This window comes from Mustela lutreola, chromosome 16 (assembly GCF_030435805.1).
Source record: "Mustela lutreola isolate mMusLut2 chromosome 16, mMusLut2.pri, whole genome shotgun sequence".
Classification (NCBI taxonomy): Eukaryota; Metazoa; Chordata; class Mammalia; order Carnivora; family Mustelidae; genus Mustela; species Mustela lutreola.
In genome coordinates, this window is record NC_081305.1 from 43,010,308 (window position 1) to 43,032,415 (window position 22,108).

The window sequence follows — 22,108 nt, forward strand, 5'->3', positions numbered from 1 at the left end:
AGCTGATTTTCTTCTAAAGCAGGACGACTCACCCTTAGAGCCCCATAATTACTGGAAGAGGCAGCCAAGTTCGTGTGGGACAGAGTGCTGACCAGCAAAGCCTAAAGGGAAATGTAGTTCAAGGCCGGAAAAGCGGCGTTGCTGTAGACAGAAGGTAATCAAATACCAGGCTAGGCCTGGCCACCGTGACCGTGAGGGCCGCGTCGCAGAGACTTCTGGGAGTGTTCGCTCGCCCTCGGAGTGCGCAGGCGCAGCGCGCCGAGTGGACATTTTGGTCTTTGTCCGCGGGTCAGTCCGGCCCCTGGGTCCACGTGGCGCGAAAGTAGGAGGTGGGATGTGGGCGTCTTGGGCCGGTCGGGTCGGGGAGGTTGAAAGGGAGGATTCTGGATTTGTTGGGGCGCGGCGCGGGGATGAGGAGTGGGTTTAAGAGCTTCTGGCCTACATGCGGGGTGGGGGTGGGGGTGGGGGTTTCTGAGGAGGGTTCGAGCGTGTGTGACCCTGAGTTTGCCCGCAAGTTTGGATGTTGGGATTATTGAGTGAGAAACTGTGAGTGCAGGATTGTGTATGGCTGCATCTGAGAGGGAGATGTAGGAGACTAGTATTGAGGTAATAATTAGCGAGCCGCACTTCCCTTGTCGAAAGTGCTGATAATAACGGTGCCATCTTCGTGGAATGTTTTTTATTTGATTATTTGAAGGGGGGGGAAGCTTAATGATAAATGATTTAAAAGTGAATTTTTATATAAAATGCATTTACTTTTAATTGAAGTAGAATACAGATCACCGTTGTTTCTTCTTTTTTAAGCAAACAAGACTATTCGAAGGCACTTTTTGTTGGTGGAAGAGCTTCAGACGATCTCAAATCTTCTGATCTAAAGGGTATTTTAATAGGGCTGCTGTTAAATCCTAGATAAAATATCGACGTTGCACTTTGAGCAACAGCGTTAAATAGCACAGAAAGCCCGGGATTTTGTGAAGTAACAAAGACCGTTAACTCCTGTCTGCAAAAACGGTTTTTCTAAGGAATCCCTACTGCCATCCCTAACAATTTAAAAAAAATAAGAGTTAAGTTAATTGGGTACCAATTTAATATTTACAAATCAACAGTCTTCAAATAGACAACAGCCAGTTAGGAGACATAGTAGGAAACTATTTACAATAGCAATAAAAATGAGAAATAAGCAGTATGCAAAACTATTAGAAAAGAACTCTAAAAAGTGTTGAGAGGCATAGCAGGAGATATCAAATAGATACACCATGTTTTTCAATAGGGAGACGTCAAAAAGAAGCGTGTGCAGATTTAAGTAAATTTATTAATTCAGTGTGATCCTAATAAAAGCATCTACAGTTTTTTTGGTGGGGGGGAATTAGATAAACTGATTATGGATTTCATATGGAAAAATAAGCTAGAATAGCCCGTAAAACTCTGAAAAAGAAAAGCAGTTGGATGTGGGGAAGTGGGAGGCCGGCGCTAATGTTTTTTTGTCTTTTGTTTTTTTGAATTTCAATTCCAGTATAGTTAACATACACTGTTATGTGTTTCAAGTATACAGTATAGTGATTTAACAGTTCTATATATTATTCAGTGCTCATCAAAACAAGTGTACTCTTAATTCCTTTCAGTTGTTTCACCCTTCCCCCTACCCACCCACTTCCCCTCTGGTAACCATCTGTTTGTTCCCTATAGTTAAGAGTCTGTTTTTTTGGTTTGTCTTTTTTTTTTTTTTTTTTCCTTTGTTCGTTTCTTAGATTCCACACGAGTGAAATCATATGCTATTTGTCTTTCCCTGACTGACTTACTTCGCTTAGCATTATACTCTCTAGATCGATCCATCTAGTGGTAACATATTTTAAAATATAAATCTCTAGGAATTAAAATTGTATTGGTGTTTGCATGAAGCAGGCCAATGAAGGGAAATTTGGCAGCATCTCTAATTAAAATGTATTTTCTTTTTGACATGGCTATTTCACATCTGGAAATAATCCTACAAATGTACCCGCATATGTATGAAATGATACAGGTGTGAGGTTGCTCATTGCAGCAGTGTTTAGCATAGGTAAAGATTGGCCATCACTAGGAGATTAGTTGGATAAAATTAGGTTCATTTATACAACAGAGTAATACACAAGTATACAAAAGAATGAGGAGGAAGCTTTCTATATATTGACACTGAAATAACTCTAAAATGTATTGTTCAGTGAAAAAAACAAGATGGCAAATGTATGGTATGCTTCATTTGAAGTAAGAAGGGGCAGAAATAATAAATGTTTGTATTTGTTTCCATTAGAAAACTCAAAAGATAGGCAAGAAACTAATGGAAGTGGCTATCTCTGTTTGGGGTTGTTGTACTGAGATAGGGCAAAGACAGATAGCTTCCTTTTTTTTTCTTTCTTTTTTCTTAAAGATTATTTATGAGAGAGAGAGAGAGCAATCACGCGCACAAGTAGGGGTTGGGGGCAGAGAGAGAGGCAGAAGCAACAGGGAGCTGGATGGAGGACCCTGGGATCCCCAGTGCCCTGGTAAATAACTTTTTATGCTGGTTTTCTAAGTATATGAATTTAGTATTTAAAAGTTAAGTTTTTTTTTCTTTTTTTGTTTTTTGTGGGGTTTTGTTTTGGTTTTTTGGTGTTTTTTTTTTTAAGATTTTTATTTATATATTTGACAGAGATCACAAGCAGGCAGAGAGGCAGGCAGAGAGAGAAGGAGGGGAAGCAGGCTCCCTGCTGAGCAGAGAGTCTGATGGCGGGGCTCTATCTCAGGACCCTGGTATCATGACCTGAGCTGAAGGCAGAGGCTTTAACCCACTGAGCCACCTAGGCGCCCCTTTGTTTTTGTTTTTTAAGGGGCCATGGGCCATGGAGCCAGACTGCTATTAATTCCTTCCTTTGCACTTTGTATCTTGATGTACTTAAGCATATGCCTGTTTCTCATTTACTGATATAGAGAAAATAATAGTATCTAATTCACAGGGTGGTTGGTTGTGTAGATTAATGATTTTTAAGTTCTAAAGAATAGTGCCTGGTATGTAGTAAGTACTCGATAAATAGCAGTATTATTACCTAAGGAATAATAGTACAGCCATTTGTACTATTTCTGGTAGAAATTTCTGAAAGATTCAGATATATAGATATAGATGTTCTTTTTTATTTCCATTTTAAACCTTTTTTTGACATTTCCTTTTATAACTGGAATGAGGGAGTTAGTTTTTTTTTTTGTTTTTTTTTTTTAAAGATTTTATTTAGTGGGTAGAAGAAGAATCAATGAAACAAGATGGAATCGGGAGGGAGACAAACCATAAGTGACTCTTAATCTCACAAAACAAACTGAGGGTTGCTGGGGTGAGGGGGGTTGGGAGAAGGGGGTGGGATTATGGACATTGGGGAGGGTATGTGCTTTGGTGAGTGCTGTGAAGTGTGTAAACCTGGTGATTCACAGACCTGTACCCCTGGGGATAAAAATATATGTTTATAAAAAATAAAAAATTTTTTTAAAAAAATAAATAAAAATAAAAATTTAAATTTAAAAAAATTTTTATTTATTTATTTGATAGAGATCATAAGTAGAGAGAGAGGCAGGCAGAGACAGAGGGGAAGCAGGCTCCCTGCTGAGCAAAGAGCCCAATGCGGGACTCATCCCAGGACCCGGAGATCATGACCTGAACCGAAGGCTTAACCCACTGAGCCACCCAGGCACCCCAGGAAGTTAGATTTCTGTGTTTAAGTTAGATTCATCTTTAGAAACACATTATTATCTTTTTCATGAGAATGTTCTTTGATTTATGTGATGGTTACTTTCTCAGAGTTGTAATTTGGAACCTCTGATGATGTTTTTTAAAAATCCCAGTTAATAACTTTTGGCCAGAGTACATCAGAGATGATATTCAAATGGCATAACTCAGGAGAAACTTGTGATTTGACTGGTCCATCATTAGTGATTATATTTTTCCCTTCTCGACCAGTGGGCTACACAGTTCTTCCAGCTCCACTTATTAAATGAAATCTGTATGATTTACTTTGGTACCATATGAATGTTCATTCCCCATTGATTTAATGGATGGTTTCAACACATAAATAATCCTTGGCTATATCAGTTTCTTTAAGGGTTAAAAAGTAAAGATTTCCTGGTTTTTAAAATTCCTCAGGGCGCCTAGGTGGCTCAGTCTTTAAGTGTCTGCTTTGGCTCAGGTCATCATCTCAGGGTTCTGGGATGGAGTCCTGTGTCAGGCTCCCTGCATAGCAGAAAGCCTGCTTCTGCTTCTCCCTGTTCCACTTCCCTTGCTTGTGTTCCTTCTCAGTGTGTCTCTCTCTCTCAAATAAATATATATAACCTTAAAAAAAAAAACCCTTTACATTTATTTGATTACAAACCTCAAATTTTTCTGACTTGTAAGCATCATTATTTGTCTTTTAAGTTTACTATTTTGAAATTCCATTTTGATTAAATAATAAATTCTCACATGTATTTGGTCTGTTTCTGGAGTTTATAGTCTCATCCATCTTCCAGTCTGTATTCATACACCAATATTTTTTTATTGTTGAAGCTTTACAGTTTTGGTGTTGCTAATATGTTATTGTTTGTTCTTTACAGAGTTTCCTAGCTTTTTTTTTTTTTTTTTTAAGATTTTATTTATTTGCAAGAGAGTGCGTGCACACCTGCATGCTTGGCGGCGGGGCGGGGTGTGTGGAATCTCAAGCAGACTCTCAAGCAGACTCCCCGCTGAGTATGGAGCCCAGTCTCAGGATCCTGAGATCTTGACCTGAGCCAAAATCAAGAGTCAGACACACAATTGACTGAGCCACCCAGGCGCGCCCCCTTGCTTATTTATTTTTCTGTGTAAACCTTAGAGTTAACTTGTCTAGTTCTAGGAGGGGGAAAGCTTGTTTTTATTGGTATTGCACTAAATTTATATAATAACTTGGAAAGGGACATTAGATCTTTATGATGTTAAATATTGTCCATGCATGATATATATTTTATATATTCCCGTTTCTTTTTGGGTCTTCTGGAGTGTTTAAATTTTTTTTTCATTCAGGTACAGTGGGTATCCTTATTTTTATTAGAATGTGATAGAAGCTCCCCCAATGTTTTTGCATTGGATAAGATGTTGGCTTCTGTGGTCAGATACATGATTACCTATATATGTGTTACCAGTGCTGCCTGCAACTCTGGGGATGTGAGTAGAAACAAAAAGTGTAAGGCTGAGGCTGCTGCTATGTTTCAGATAAAAAAAAAACAACCAGGAAAGATCACATTAATCAAGGAAACCAAAAATGCCCCCCAAACTCTAATACTGTAGTCTTAAAAAAAAAAAAAAAAAACAGAACAAAATAAGGTGTCTAGTAAGATCTCTTTTTTTTTTTTTTTTTTTTTTTTTAAGATTTTATTTCTAAGTGATATCTACAGCCAGCATGGGGCCTGAACTCCCAACCTTGAAATCATATGCCCTACCGACTGAGCTAGCCAGGCACCCCAAAATGTCCATTCTTACTTTTGTTTTCTTTTCATTCCCTCTTTGAGTGACCTTTACTTCACTCAGTTTCTTTATCATTGTATTCTTTTTTTATTAACTTTTTTTGTAATTTCAGGTTTTTGTTTAAATTCCAGTTAGTTAACATAAAATGTAATATTAGTTTCAGAAGTAGAATTTAGTGATTCATCACTTACCTGTAACACCCAGTGCTCGTTACAACAAATGATCTCCTTAATACCCATCACCCATTTAACCCATTCCCTCACCCACCTCCCCTCGAGCAACCCTCAGTTTGTTCTCTATAGTAAAGGGTCTGTTTTTATCATTGTGTTCTTTATATGGCTTGCTTCTTAAAGTTCTAAAAATTTCATTTTGTTTTCATTTTCTTCCTTTGTGGCAGTACTTTTCATGTGAGCTTACTCAGCTGTTTGAAAATTGTGCTGTTTGCTTTCACTGTTTTTCTTGTACTATATTTGTATGGACACAGACAAATTATTTTGTTTACTCATGTTTGTATGAGAGAGTTTTTTGAGACCATTAACAGGAAAAAGGAAACAGTAGTATTCTGTGCTTCAGAGCTCCTACACCTCTTTTTGGTGTTTAAAGCAAAGGAGTTCTTCACCTCCTTTGGCTCATTGGCCTTAACCTGGTTGACTTCTATCTGCATCTCCCTGTTTCCCATATTTCTTCACAGTACTTGCCTTCCAGAATGATACATTCACTTAGAAGTTGCTAAATCTGGGGATGTTGCTAAATCTGGGGACACCGTACTCCCAAGTACTTTTTAAGCATACTTCTGGTTTCTCGGCAGTCCTTTTCTGTTTAATCTAAGTCTTGCTTTTATTAGTTCCCTTTAGGGTGAGGCCTACTCATTCAGTAAAGAAATATTAGCTGCAGAAATCTGAGCTTTTTAAGTTCTTGGAATCCCTCAAAGCATTCCCAGTTCTTCTAGGCTTTTTGGCAACTTCCTGTTTAGGCCTCTTGTTGGGGTCTGCCTTTGGTACATGGAGTTTGGGAGGGCTTTTTTGGTCCCTAGTTGTGTTGTTCATTGTTAGACTCAGCTGCAGCAGTTCATACTCAACTGTCATTCTGAGAATGAATATTTGCTAATTATTTCTGAGATCTGTTATTTCAAAGACTGCTCACAGTTATGTAATCTTTCTTGCTGTGCATACCATACTGTTGTGGTTCCTGCACTGGATCTGCTATTTTGGGTATTTGGGGCTAACACTTATATAATTTAGAGTGAACAAATTCTTTCTGCTAGTTTATGAAAAATAATAGTGTGTATTGGCCACCCACCACCCCCATTATTCTTGATATTTTGTATAGTTTTCAGAAGAAGTAACTTGAAAGATTCAAAACTAAGCAGCCACCATGCTCCTTTGAAACCTTTCCTTGTCTCTTTAACTGTTGGGTGTTCCTAGGATTTTGTCCTTGACTATCTCCTTCATATCTCTAAGCAGTCATAGTCCCATTCCACCTATGTCTTCAGCAGCACTGATATTCTCACAGCTGGTAAATTCCTGTTTCCCTCCTGGGTTTTCTAGGCCTGTTATGAGCACATTATGTCTGTGTGCAGTTGCCTAATAAATATACCTGCCTGCATGTTGCTCAAAAACCTGACACTCTGGATATCAAACTTGAATAGAATATCAAACTTGATCTTTCCCCTGCAGATTGTCTTCAGGAAACTAACCCTTTCCTATTTCTCTCTAGGTACATTACTGTTTGTTTGTTTGTTTATTAAAAGATTTTATTTATTTATTTGGTAGAAACACAGCGAGAGAGGGAACAGAAGAAGGGGGAGTGAGAGAGGGAGAAGCAGGCTTCCCACAGGGCAGGGAGCCTGATGCGGGGCTCCTGGGATCGTGACCTGAACCGAAGGCAGACATTTAATGACTGTGCCATCCAGGTGCCCCTACATTACTGTTAAAATTATGTTCTAAGCCCTCCATCTCTGCCACACCCCAGCACAAAAATTGGTAACCTAGCTTCTTCAACATACATAGTATGTTAGTATGATAGTGTATGATATGTATGATAATGTGTATTTGCATAGTAGCAACTCAGGTTTTTAGGATTTTGCTTTTTTTATATGATTTCGACTTTAAAGAAAAGTTGAATTAGTTTAGAAAGTCCCATATATCCTTTACCCAAATTTACCATTTATGTTTTGTTTTTTTGCTTTTTCCTACTTTCTTTGTCCAGATATTTTTGCGTATAATTTTTTTTTGAGCCAGTTGAGACTAAGTTGCATTGGTGCTTCCTAGACTAAGTTGCATATGTGCTTCCTTTATAAGTACTTGAGCGCCAATTTTCTAAGAACAAGGACTTGTTTTTCATAACCATGGTATGGTAAACAAAATCAGAAATTTTTTTTTTTTTTAAAGATTTTATTTATTTATTTGACAGAGAGAAATCACAAGTAGATGGAGAGGCAGGCAGAGAGAGAGAGAGAGGGAAGCAGGCTCCCTGATGAGCAGAGAGCCCGATGCGGGACTCGATCCCAGGACCCTGAGATCATGACCTGAGCCGAAGGCAGCGGCCCAACCCACTGAGCCACCCAGGCGCCCCAAAATCAGAAAATTTTTAACATCGGGTTGCCTTGGTGGCTTAGTGGGTTAAGCCTCTGCCTTTGGCTCAGGTCATGGTCTCAGGGTCCTGGGATGGAGCAGTGTGTTGGGTTCTCTGCTCAGCAAGGACCCTGCTTCCCCCCTCTTTCACTGCCTGCCTCTCTGCCTACTTGTGATCTCTCTCTGTCAAATAAATAAAATCTTTAAAAAAAATTTTAACATCGGGGCGCCTGGGTGGCTCAGTGGATTAAGCCGCTGCCTTTGGCTCGGGTCATGATCTCAGGGTCCTGGGATCGAGTCCCGCATCAGGCTCTCTGCTCAGCAGGGAGCCTGCTTCCTTCTCGCTCTCTCTGCCTGCCTCTCTGTCTACTGTGATCTCTCTCTGTCAAATAAATAAATAAAATCTTTAAAAAAAATTTTTTTAACATCAACACATTGCTATTATTTAACATAAAATCCATGTTCAGGGGCGCCTGGGTGGCTCAGTGGGTTAAAGCCTCTGCCTTCAGCTCAGGTCATGATCCCAGGGTCCTGGGATGGAATCCCCGCATCGGGCTCTCTGCTCAGCGGGGAGCCTGCTTCCTCCTCTCCCTCTGCCTGCTTCTCTGCCTACTTGTGATCTCTATCTGTCAAATAAATAAATAAAATCTTTAAAAAAAAAATAAAATCCATGTTCAAATTTTGTCAGTTGTCCCGATAATGTCCTTAGAAATGTTTTTTGAATGAATGAATGTATTTCTGATATAGTTTGTTTGTTTGTTTATTTATTTATTTATTTTTATTTTCACTGTGACAGTATTCATTGTTTTTGCACCACACCCATCTGATACATAGATTATAGTACAAAGTAAATATTAGGGCTCTGGGGAAACTTTTTGCAGCTTTATTCCTGAATACTGTAAGAACAATTTCCTATGCATTGTATTCTGGTGACTTTGTTCACCGTAGGCATCTACGGCTGTTGTCATTATGTGAGTATTAAAATCATCCAGGAATAATAGCCATGGTTAAAATCCAGTCAGGAACTAGGTATAAATGTGATGGTACAGAACAGTAGCAACCAGTCATATAAGGTATGAACAGCTTTCCTGTATAAATAAAATTCTGAGAAATAATTCTCTCTTTTTTTTACCCCATTTCTGGAAATATAAATGATTTAATGAGTATGGCTTTGAAATTCAAGTTTCAGGTAGTCCTCGTTCCTTTGCTTATTATAATTGTGTGTGCATTAATCTCTAAGGCAAAAGGTCATTACTTCCTTCTTTTTCACAGGGCCACTTCCTTGTGCTCCTGCAAACTGTACCTTCCTCATCATTGAGAAGGCCTGGAGGCCCCTGGGCTCAGCCTTAGTTCTAGGATGGTACTTTGGCCCCCAGCATTAACATTCTAGTGCTGTGTCATTTCCCCAAAAGCAGGTTATAAACTGACCAAACTGTATCTGATCCTGTGTTGGAATAAGAAGACACTGGATGGTGGAGAACCAAGTGGGAAGGAAATTTGTTCAGGTGAGTGAATGGCAAGGCAGGTCACCGTTGGTCAGGCAGCATTGACACCTTTGAAATACTCAGGGACATTTTCTTATAGGCCCTAGACTTGGGAGTATTTACTTGTTATGAATTCTTTAGCTAGCTGGCTTATATTTACAGTCATTTTTGCTGCTTCAGTACTGCATTGTTTAATCAGATTTTTTAGATGCCCCTCTTAACTCCGTTCTGGATGTCAGGATTTCACACTTTATTTGTATTACTGCTGTGTGATTTTTCTCTCATTCATACCTCCCAATTTGTATATTTTTTTCCTCATGCGTTGCCTTTTGTAAGTTTTAAGTGTTGAGGCGCGCCTGGGTGGCTCAGTCTTTAGGCATCTGCCTTTGTCTCAGGTCAAGATCCCAGGGTCCTGGGATCAAGCCCAGCATCTGGCTCCTTGCTCTGCGGGAAGCCTGCTTCTCCCTCTCCCCCTGCTTGTGTTTCCTCTCTCACTGTCTCTCTGTCAAATAAATAATCTTTTTTTTTTTTTTTTAAAGTCTTGGGCACCTGGGTGGCTCAGGTCATGATCTCAGGGTCTTGGGATAGAGCCCTACATCGGGCTCTCTGCTCAGCATTGTATTCTTTCTGCCTACTTGTGATCTCTTTCTGTCAAATAAATCTTTATAAAGAAATAAATAATTTTTAAAGATTTAAAAAACATCCTTTTTGGGGTGCCTGGGTGACTCAGTGGGTTAAAGCCTCTGCCTTCAGCTCAGGTCATTATCCCAAGGTGCTGGGATCAAGCCCCACAGCAGGTGCTCTACTCAGTGGGAAGGCTGCTTCCCCATCTCTCTCTGCCTGCCTCTCTGCCTACTTGTGATCTCTTTCTGTCAAATAAATAAATAAAATCTTAAAAAAAAAAGTCTTTTTACATATAGTCTGACATTTAGGTTCCTTTTTATTACTTGCCACCTTCTTTCATTCTTTCAGTGGCTAAATGCCTCTGAATTATGATTTACGTCTGTAATCATGCTTCCTCTTGTCTGCTTATCCCACTTCTCCCCCATTACACATCAACAAACTCCTGCCTTCCTTTCTTTTCCACCCACACATATATCTCTTTCAGAAGTTGTTGCCTTAGAAATCAGTTCTGCCCTTTGCTGCTGTATGTGCATATAAATGTTAAGAGTCTGTTTTTGGTTTTTATTTTTTACTTTTTTATTTTCTTAAAAGCTTTTTATTTATTTGCCAGAGAGAGAACGCACACGCAGGTAGAGTGGCAGGCAGAGGCAGAGGGAGAAGCAGGCTCCCCACTGAGCAAGGAGCTGGATACGGGACTCCATCCCAGGATCCTGAGACCATGATCTGAGCTGAACGCAGCACTTAACCGACTGAGCCACCCAGGTGCCCCTGTATTTGTTTTTTAGTATACTAACATGAGCTTGTAACATGTTTGGTTTTTTTTTTAGATTTTATTTATTTGACAGAGATCACAAGTAGGCAGACAGGCAGGCAGAGAGGGAAGAGAGAGAGAGCGAGGAAGCAGGCTCTGCACAGAGCAGAGAGCCCGATGCGGAACTCGATCCCAGGACCCCGAGATCACAACCTAACGATCAGAGGCCTAACCCACTGAGCCACCCAGGTGCCCAAGCTTGTAACATTGTTGAATATCAAGGTGTACACTGAGAAAGTCTCTTATCACTTACCTTTAGTCCTATAGATTTTTTTCAAAGATGCAGTCATTTTTAAGAGTTTCACATGTAGCCTTCTTGAGGTAGCCTATAAATAAAGCAGCATATCTGTGCTGTAAATATGACTATATATGTATGTAAGCCCTCATTTTTCCTTTTCATATAAATGATAGTATGTATTATGTTGTGTCCATAGTTTTTATTTGTTTTTTTGGAAGAGACTCTTACCAATACATTTTATTTAACCTGTCTTCCTATTTATGGACATTTAGGTGGTTTGCAGATGTATGCTTTTGAATACACGAGTGCATATGTACTTGTTTATATTGCTTTGCAGAGATAAAATTGATAACAGCTATATAGTAATTCATCCTCAGTGGAAATGCTGAGTCAAAGTACATTTATTTATAGATTTGACAGAAATAAGCATAAGTAAACCAACTATCATTTCTATCAATGTAGTATATTCATATAGTTGATGAAATGCTGAGTCAAAGTACATTTATTTATAGATTTGACAGAAATAAGCATAAGTAAACCAACTATCATTTCTATCAATGTAGTATATTCATATAGTTGATAAGTATTTTTTGAATGATACTAGGTACCATTTCAGTTACTAAGGAGATGTCATTGATAAAATTTTCAAAAATTCCTCCCTCCTGAGGAAGACACACTGTGAGTAAATAAGTAAAAATATATATTCTATCAGATGGTGGTAGTGCTCTGGAGAAAAAGGAAGGAAAAACAACATAGAGAAGGCCAATTGGTGGTTATAATCTTAAATCAGTTGATCAGGGAAAGGTCTCACTAAAAGGGTGACTTTAAAAAAAAAAAAAAAAGAGCTTTAGCATGTGCAAATGAGGCATGTTATATTTGATGGAAGAACATTCAGCCTGAAGGAACAAAAAGTGATGAAAGCCCTGAGGCTGGAACTTGCTGTTTTAGAAATACTGACCAGGGCAGAGTAGGCTCACGCAAAATGAGCAAGAAAAGGTTTGGTTAGGTAATAGGCCTGGTCTTTATTCTGAGTGATTTGGGAGACCATCAAAGGGTTTGGCATAGAGGAATGATAAGGTTAGAATTATATTTTGGCTGGTGTATAGAAAATAAGGTATATGGGAACAAGGCTAGGAGATAATCAGACTATTGCAGTAATCTACGTAAGAAAATGATAGTATTGCTAGTGGTGAGTCAGATTCTTAAGATACACATATATATATGTATATATATATACACATACTTATTTTTTGAAGATTTTATTTATTTGACAGAGAAAGCAAGAGAGAGATCACGGGTAGAAGCAGGGAGCCTGATGTAGCGCTCCATCTCAGGACCCTGGGATCATGACCTGAGTTGGAGGCAGACCCTGAGTCACCCAGGTGCCTCAGATTCTTCAGATATTTTCAAGAAACAGCTGGCTGATACAGGTTTATTTTTATTTATGTATTTTTTTAGGTTGTATTTTTAAATTTTTATTTATTTATTTTTTAAGATTTTATTTGACAGACAGAGATCACAAGTAGGCAGAGAGGCAGGCAGAGAGAGAGGAGGAAGCAGGCTCCCTGCTGAGCAGAGAGCTTGATGTGGGGCTCAATCCCACGACCCTGGGATCATGAGCCAAAGGCAGAAGCTTTAACCCACTGAGCCACTCAGGTGCCCTTGGTTGTATTTTTTTATAAGAGAAAGAGGAATCAGACTCAATTCTGGGGTTTTAACTAGAAGAGAAGGAGTTTAACATTTCCCGGAGATAGGAAGACTTCAAGAAATTTCAGAAATAGATCAAGAGGTATATTTTGGAGTTATTGATTGTGATGTTTGCTAATCATTTTAGTGCATATTCATATAGGTAGTTAGATACACAAGTCAAGAATTTAGGGAGAAGGTTGTGATCTTCTGTTCTTCTGTACTTATAAGCAGCTTAATTCGCTCAGGGTGTCTCTGTATTTCCTTCCTACCACTTAGGGATGCTGGTGGGTCCACCAAGTCTTTGGTATCCAACCTACATTCCAGTGATTCTGTTGTTAAAAAACGAGGTGATGATTTGTCCCTTGAGGCTATGCCTTAAGTTTTTGGAGAGTGTTGTGCCTCAGAACCCTTCCTAAAAACAGCGACAATGGCTGATGCCTGCTAACAATCCTCTTAGACATTAGAATTATAGCTACTTCCTACTCTTCTCAACAGTGCAGTTTTTCCTCGCTTTTTCCCCCTGTTTTTCTTTATCCTTCACAGATGTGAAAAGTGGGCAGAGATGTTCTTATTTTAACATTTTAGAAGAAAGGATCTATTTATGTCTTGTGAGTCACCACTGTAGGAATTCTCTCTCCTGCTTGATTGGTGCCTTGATGACCCGAGATGTTGCTTTATCTTGCTAAGTGTTTTCTTATCTTTTGCTTTGATTTTTTTCCCCCTTTTCCCTCTTACTGGAGGTGGCTTCTAGAACACCGCATTGTGCCTTTCCTCATTTTCTTAGAAATTAAATCCCAGAGAGGACTCATTTTTTAAAAAGATTTTATTTATTTGAGAGAGTATGCCAGTGTACAGGTGTGCAAGTGGATAGGAGCAGAGGGAGAGAAAGAAAGAATCTGAAGCAGACTCCATGCTCAGTGCGGAGTCCGTTGTGGGGCTGGATCTTATAACCGGTGAGATCATGACCAGAGCCAAAAGAAACCAAGAGCTGGAGACTTAACTGACTGAGTCACCCAGGTGCCCAGAGGCTCATTTATTCTGAAGTTAGAAGTAACTCTTTAGTATCAATTTTTATTTTTCCAGTCTGCCTTGCCCACCTTAATTTTACCTATTTATAGGATAAACAACCGTCTGACTTGTTTCTTTCTTTCTTTTTTTTTTTTTAATCACTGAAGTCATTAATATAATAACTCAAATTGAAGGGATGCCTGTGGCTCCGTTGGTTGGGGTCTGCCTTCAGCTCAGGTCATGATCGTACCCGATCGGCCTCCCTGCTTGTTGGGGAGTCTGCTTCTACCTCTCCCTTTGCCCAGTGCTTTCCCCTGCTTTTGCTCTTGGTTTCTCTCTTTCTTTCTGGCAAATAAATCTTTTTTAAAAAATAAAAAAAAATTAACTTTAAGACACCTTTTTGAGATAACTATTACGCTTTTTTTTTTTAAGATTTTATTTATTTATTTGGCAGGCAGAGATCACAAGTAGGTAGAGAGGCAGGCAGAGAGAGAGGAGGAAGCAGGCTCCCTGCTGAGCAGAGAGCCCAATGCTGGGCTGGAGCCGAAGGCAGAGGCTTTAACCCACTGACCCACCCAAGCACCCCAACTATTACCTTTTCATTTACAGTAGACGTATGTGTGTAGATGTATAGAATTTTGTTTATTACTATGCTATTTTTTTCTTTCATGGAATTTATATTTGTCATACTTTTGTTTTGGTTTTCTGTATTTAGCATAAACTCCCTTGGATACCTTAGAATAGCTAAAAGCCCTCTAAATACTAGTTTACACATGGTCAAATGCATTGGGAAATTTTTTCCATTTTTTTCCCATGAAGATTTACCTGTAGAATTTTAGTTCTTCTGTTCTAGTCAGAATTGGCTGTACTCTGACGGATAGTTAGCTCTGATCTTGTGGTTTTTCATCAACATTATCAAAGACTTTTTTATTTGTTTTCCCTATGTTATATTCTATCTTTCTTGCATTCTGTATCACCTTCTCTATCTACTCATTTGGTGGAGCTCATGTAGCATCCTGAGAGGAAAAGTGCATTGAGAAAAATTTTTTAACATTTACATATCTGAAGAATGCCTTTGTCTTATTAGATTGGTAGGCCAAGCTTAGAATTTTCCCTCAGAATTTTGTCTTTTAGCTTCCTGTGCTTCTGTTGAGAAATTTGGTGCCATTCTGATTCCTGTTCTTTGGGTGATACATACCTGTGTGTAGTTGGGTGATGTGTATATATGTGTGTATATACGTATATAGTAGGGTTTTCTTTTAATGGCCTCTTCGTTTTTTCTTTTGAAATGTCACGGTGACACATGTAGGTATGCATCTTTTATTCTTCGTGCAAGGTAGTGCGTGTGCCCTTTAAGTCTAGAGATTCATGACTTACAAGAGAGCAAGCTTTTTTTGTGTGTGTTTTTCTTTGAGTATCTCCTCTAATCAGTGTTTTCCTTTTGTTTTCTGGAACTTACTTCACTCAGCTAATATGTTACCTTGCTTTATGCTCTGAATTTGTCTTTTTTAAAAATTGAGGTCTAATTCACCTACAACATTATATAAGTTTCAGATGTACAATATTATAATTTTTTTCCCAAGATTTTATTTAAAAAGGATTTTATTTAAATTCGAGCTAGTTAACATATGTTATGTTACTAATTTCAGAGGTAGAATTTAATGATTCATCAGTTGCAAATATCACCCAGTGCTGATTACATCAGGTGCCTTCCTTAATGCCCATTGCCAAGTTACCCCATCCCCCCTCACACACTGTAGCATAATTTGTGTTTGTGTATATTATGAAATGATCACGATAACTCTGTAGTTACCATCTGTCAACACAAATGGTTAAAGAACTTTTTTTTCTTCCAATGAGAACATTTAAGGAATTACTCTCTTAGCAACTTCCACGTATGCAATATGTATTACTAACTGTAGTTCCCATGCTGTACATTACATCCCCATGATTTATTTTAAACCTGGAAGTTTTACCTTTGATCCCTTGCACCCATTTTGCCCACACCCCAAACCCACCTCTCTCAACCATCAGTGTGTTCTCTATGAGCTTGATTTGTTGTTTAAGATTCCACATATAAGAGATTATACATTATTTGTCTTTCTCTGACTTCTTTCACTTTCTGTAATACCCTCAAGTTCCATCCATGTTGTCGCAAATGGTAGTATTTTGTTCTTTTTTATGGCTGAGTGATACTACGTTGTGTGTATTCACCATATTTTCTCTTCATCTGTTGATGGACATTTAGATAGTTTCCATATCTCAGTTGGTGTAGATAGTACTGCAGTGAACATGGGGGCACATATATCTCCTTGCCGAGCAGGGAGCCTGATGTGGGGCTCCATCCTAGGACCCTGGGAACATGACCCTGAGCCAAAGGGTTTAACTGACTGAGCCACGTAGGTGCCCTTTTAGGTAATCTCTACACCCAACATAGGGCTCAAACTTGCATCCCCAAGATCAGGAGTCTCATACTTCACCAGCTGTACCAGCTAGGTGCCCCTGAATTTGGCTTCTTAAAGCTCCTTCTGGGGAATAACTTGTCACTTGCACTTATATTTCATTGGCCAAACAGTAGCTGGCCATGCCTGAGTTTGCTAGGGTGAAATACTATAGTCCTTCTACAGTAAGATGACACTTTTATTAATGAATGAGAATACAGTCTAACTTCCTACTCCCCATCTTAAATTAATTTCAAAGGAACTTTTTGTTTCTTCTTTACAGAACCATATTTTTGTTCCACTCATAAAATATCATCTGATTGGTTTTAGGTTTTGTTGCTGTTTACTGTTCTTACCTATATTCTAAAGAGTTTCTTTTATTTTTCTTTCTTTCTTTCTTTTTTTTTTTTTTAAAGATTTTACTTATGTATTTGACAGATCACAAGTAGGCAGGGGGGGGGAAGCAGGCTCCCCGCTGAGCAGAGAGCCCGATGCGGGGCTCGATCCCAGGACCCTGAAATCATGACCTGAGCCGAAGGCAGAGGATCAGCTAACCCACTGAGTCACCTAGGTGCCCCTTGTTTTTTCTTTTGATGTTGATCTGTCTTCTGATTAGTAGGGGTTCCTCAAATGTGTGTGAAATATTGGCTGCACTCATGTTTAAAACTGATTCACTGAAAGGTGATCATAAGCTCTTTCATGCCTGGTTGCTTCTAGTCATCTAGTAGGTTTCTGTGAGTCAGAAGTAAAATGCTATGGGATATAGGGTGCCTGGGTGCCACAGTTGATTACATGTTTGATTCTTGGTTTTGGCTCAGGTCATAATCTCAGGGTCGTGACATCAAGCCCCCTTTCAGACTCTGTGCTCAGCAGGGTATCTGCTTGAGATTATTCTCCCTCTTCCTGCGCCCCTCCTACTCATTCTCTGTCTCTCTCTAATCTTTTTTAAAAAATGCTATAGAGTGCCTGACTATCTCAGTTGGTGGGCGTGTGACTTTTGATCTTGGCGTTGTGAGTTCAAGCCCCACATTGGGTGTAGAAATTACTTAAAAATAAAATCTTTAAAAAAAAAAAAAAAGCAAAATGCCTTATGGTCCAGGGTCTCCACAGAAGGGTTATACCACTTTACTCACACAAACCCTGGTGTGTCCAGGTCCTTTGTTTTGGCGGAAAAAAATGAGTACAGGTGACAGTTAACCATCTTGGAGGGGTATCCTACTGAGGTTTTTCATGGGCTTTTCAGGTTCTTCAGAGAAGGAGCCTTTTATACCCTGCTCACAGGTATATATACCTGATGGCCAGCCCTTTTTTGGCATGAGCTACAGACTGTCCTGGAGGTGTCACCATGTTATATACAGATTTAATCCCATTGATTTCAGTGTAGCACTCTCCCTTGTCATCTCTTACTGGATATCCCTGAGCCTGGAGATTCTCTGATTAAATTTCTGCCAAAAATGATTACTGTTTTATCAAAGGCGTGGTCCTACTGGGAGGGTAGTGTTCCAGCCGCACCTATATCTTTTTTTCAGCTACCATCCTTTATTATTTCTTTCGAGGTACTTGATTCCCTCCGTTTCCTTAGTCTTTCTGATATTTTGTGGCATAAATTGGTTTGACATTGGCTTCTTCTTCTGCAGGATCTTTATATACTTAAACTTTCTCATCTATGCTGTGTTGAAAATCTTTTGTGTGCTCTTATGTTATCAGGAAGTTTGTTAATGTCTGTGTGTATTGATATCTCCAGTCATATCCATTTTTTCTTGTGAGCTTGTGACTTGTACCATCTTCCCTTTTCTTGTCTTTTTAATTGGGGTTTTGGAAGGAAGTTGTTGGTTAATTCCTTTCCTTTTTTTAGACATCCTTTTCTTAGACTTTCTCAATTCTGTGTCATCTTTTTATCCTACTTGTCAATTCCTCATTGTCTGTTATATTCAATTTGCTGAACTAAGAAATGGGAATCCTTAAGTTCTGTGTGCCTATGAAAGTTAATTATCTATGCAGATACCCTCCACAAAAGTTTCCTTCTCAAAAGTTATTTGTTGACATTGGTCATGAGGATTTTTTCATGCTGTGAGGTGGGCTTCCATAGTTCATCCCAGTAGCACAATCCAAAATTTTATTACCAGTAATGGGAAAATTCATAAATAATGGTAACATAAAGCTAACATTATCAAGGCTTACCATTTGTCAGCCACAATACTAAGCACTTTTATAAATTACCTCCTTTAAATGATGATTCTTTGTACTCCATTTTAGAAGAAGCCTGAGAAGATGATGAGCAGATAGAGAGGCAACAAGACGTGGGAAGCAAGTTGCATCCATCTCCAGGAAAGACTGAGGAAAAAAAAGCAGTGAATATAAGAAAATTGGAAAAATACTTCCTCTGAACTCAGACATTGTATCTTTTAACAGCAACATCTTTTTCAATTTAACTAGAAAGAGTTTGAAATACTGTTTAGCTTACAATCACAAGGGGACTTGTGTAGGAAAGAATTTTAGTTCGGAAATCCTGCCACAACTTATTCTTTAGGTAATAACCCCCTTTAAGTGTAAATAAGTGTGGAAATGCTTTTGGTTAAAACAATTTGAACCCCATCTGAAAACAGCATTTATACTGGAGAGAAACCCTATGAATTTACTGAATGTGGAAAAACTTTCACTCACATGCCACACCTCATTAAATGTAGAAGTCAGGCTGGAGAGAAACCCTGTTTCTGAGGAGCCTTTAGCTAGATGACAGATTCATTGAGCAGAAGAAAATTTTTACTGGAGAAGAACCAGTGAATATAACAAAACCTCATTGAGCATTAGAAAATTTATACTTGGAGAGAAAGCTTGTAATATACTGTGTATGATAGAGATTTCTCTTGAATTTTATTCCTTACTTTACATTTGAAAGGTCATACACACAGGCCCTTCAGATGTAAGAAATGTGGAAATACCTTCAAGCAAAAGTAAATCCTCATTCATCAAAAAATTCATACTGGAGAGAAACCTTGTGAATGTGGGAAAGCTTCCATTCAGATGTCACACCTCAGTCAGCAGAGAATTTGTAGTGGGGGAACCCCCTTTGCCTGTAAAGTATGTGGGAAAGTCTTCAGCCACAAATCGAATCTCACCGAACATGAACATTTTCATAATAGAGAGAAACCTTTTGAATGTAATGAATGTGGAAAAGCCTTTAGCCAAAAGCAGTATGTCATTAAACATCAGAATACCCATACTGGAGAAAAGCTTTTTGAATGTAATGAATGTGGAAAATCCTTCAGCCAGAAGGAAAACCTCCTTACCCATCAGAAAATTCACACTGGAGAGAAACCTTTTGAGTGTAAGGATTGTGGGAAAGCTTTCATTCAGAAGTCAAACCTCATCAGACACCAGAGAACTCACACGGGAGAGAAGCCTTTTGTATGTAAGGAGTGTGGAAAAACCTTCAGTGGGAAGTCTAACCTTACTGAGCATGAGAAAATTCATATTGGAGAGAAACCCTTTAAATGTAGTGAATGTGGAACAGCTTTTGGCCAGAAGAAGTACCTCATAAAACATCAAAACATTCACACTGGAGAGAAACCCTATGAATGTAATGAATGTGGAAAAGCCTTCTCTCAGCGAACATCACTTATTGTGCATGTGAGGATTCATTCAGGTGATAAACCTTACGAATGCAATGTATGTGGAAAAGCCTTCTCTCAAAGTTCATCTCTTACTGTGCATGTGAGAAGCCATACAGGTGAGAAACCCTATGGTTGTAATGAATGTGGGAAAGCTTTCTCTCAGTTCTCAACCCTTGCTCTGCATTTGAGAATACACACAGGTAAGAAGCCTTATCAATGTAGTGAGTGTGGGAAAGCTTTTAGCCAGAAGTCACACCACATTAGACATCAGAAAATTCATACTCATTAAAAACCCTGTAAATATCTTAAAAATTGGAAAACGTTCATCAGGAATTTAAGCCTCTATAGCACATCAGAAGTAATCATGTAGAAGGAAAGCATCACAAAGGAGGAAAACAAAAGTGAAAAAGTTACTGGACACCAGGGAATTTATACTGAAGAGAAAGACATTTGTATGATAAAAATCCTGCACCCACCAAAAAGCTGATGGTGCAGGTAATGCTGAAACTTTAGATGCATTTCCACTAAAATTGGGAATGGTAAACATGCTTCTTATTGCTGTCTGTGTAGATCTGGAGATTTTCACCAATGTAATAAAAAAAATAAGTTGTAAGTATTGGAAAGGAAGAGACCTCTATATTGATTTAGCAGAATGGAAGATAATTCTGGAAACACCTATGCATTTATTAGAATTTAGAATATGATAGAAATGGCAGTAGGAGGTGAGAAGATACTGAGACTATAAACAATGATTTGGAGGTCATCTGTTCTTCAAGGAAAAAACAAACCATGAACTGTACACGGAGGTAAGATCCAAGAGATTAAAAACAGGAATATGAAAAAGCTATATACTGAAATGGTTATGACCTTGGGAGTAGGGAAACATTCCTTATAACAAGTTCAAGAATACCTAGGAATTTTGGGTTTGTATGCTTCAAAATATATACCAGTCTATTTACTGTGGCATGATTTATAGTAGCCATAAGTTGGAAACAACTTAAATACCCATCGGGAACAAAATGGGAAATGCTTATGATGAAATACTGTATATCTGTAAAATTTAACAAGTGAGATCGACATGTATTACAGAGATCTCAAAAATTATGTTGAAGGGGGAAATGAAGTTGCAGAATAACACATATATTACAATGACATTTTTGTAAATTTTAATTAAAACTTTTCTCACAAAATTCAGTACTATGTATTGGTAATGGATACTTATATGTATGTATGTTTTTAAAATGTTTTTGAAATGGATTGGAAGATACAGACCAAACTCTTGATAGTGGTTGCTTGTGAAGAGTGGAGAAGGAAAAGGGGATGAGTGTGGGAGGGATGGGATGGGGACTGTTGAAAGGGGACTTCAATTTTATATATAAACATCCATTTCTCTTTAAAACTAAACAGACTGCAAGCAAATATATCAAAATACTGTATAATTCTGGATTGTGGTATATGGATATCTTGTCTTATTTTTTGTACTTTTCTGTATTTTTAAATTTTCTCAAAATACGAATGGGGGTGAGGATGGGAACACTGTATCTATAGAAATCATGTTCTAATGGATTCATTCCCAATCAAGTACTAAACTTTTTATAGAAAATATTTCTAAAATTTTATCAATGATGAGTGGATGGACTTTCTCTCTATGTAATATGAAATTATCTATTTTATTAAAATTAAAAATGACAGCATAATCCACATTTGTTTTATTTTTACATGTTATGGTGTCCACTATATTGTCTGTCTGTACACTTTTTTTTGTTAAGATTTTTTTTTTTTTAAGATTTTTATTTATTTATTTATTTGACAGAAAGAGAGATCACAAGTAGGCGGAGAGGCAGGCAGAGAGAGAGAGAGAAGGAAGCAGGCTTTCCACGGAGCAGAGAGCACAATGTGGGGCTCGATCCCAGGACCCCGGGATCATGACCCGAGCCGAAGGCAGAGGCCTTAACCCACTGAGCCACCCAGGTGCCCCTTTGTTTTAAGATTTTTTAAATTTATTTGACAGGAAGAGACAGGGAGAGCAGGAACACAAGCAAGTAGAGTCGGAGAGGGAAAGCAGACCCCTCCCTACCCCCTGCCAGGGCAGGGAGCCTGATGTGGGGCTTGATTCCAGGACCCTGGGATCATGACCTGGGCTGAAGGCAGAT

General features: G+C 38.6%; 1 protein-coding gene across 15 annotated transcripts; it reads left to right on the plus strand.

Moving 5' to 3' along the window:
- The first annotated feature begins 15 nt into the window (after positions 1–15).
- Positions 16–21,652, plus strand: ZNF146 (zinc finger protein 146). Of its 15 annotated transcripts, none has more exons than XM_059152516.1 (4): positions 17–154; positions 9,459–9,551; positions 10,765–10,916; positions 18,598–21,652. In XM_059152516.1, the coding sequence occupies exon 4, from the start codon at positions 19,366–19,368 to the stop codon at positions 20,242–20,244; it is 879 nt and encodes a 292-aa protein (XP_059008499.1). In that variant the 5' UTR covers positions 17–154; positions 9,459–9,551; positions 10,765–10,916; positions 18,598–19,365; the 3' UTR covers positions 20,245–21,652. The 15 variants fall into 15 exon arrangements, with proteins under 15 accessions (XP_059008500.1, XP_059008499.1, XP_059008501.1 ...); XM_059152518.1 differs by having other exon boundaries at positions 9,462–9,551; XM_059152512.1 differs by lacking the exon at positions 17–154 and adding an exon at positions 195–329 and having other exon boundaries at positions 9,319–9,551.
- Positions 21,653–22,108: the final 456 nt, after the last annotated feature.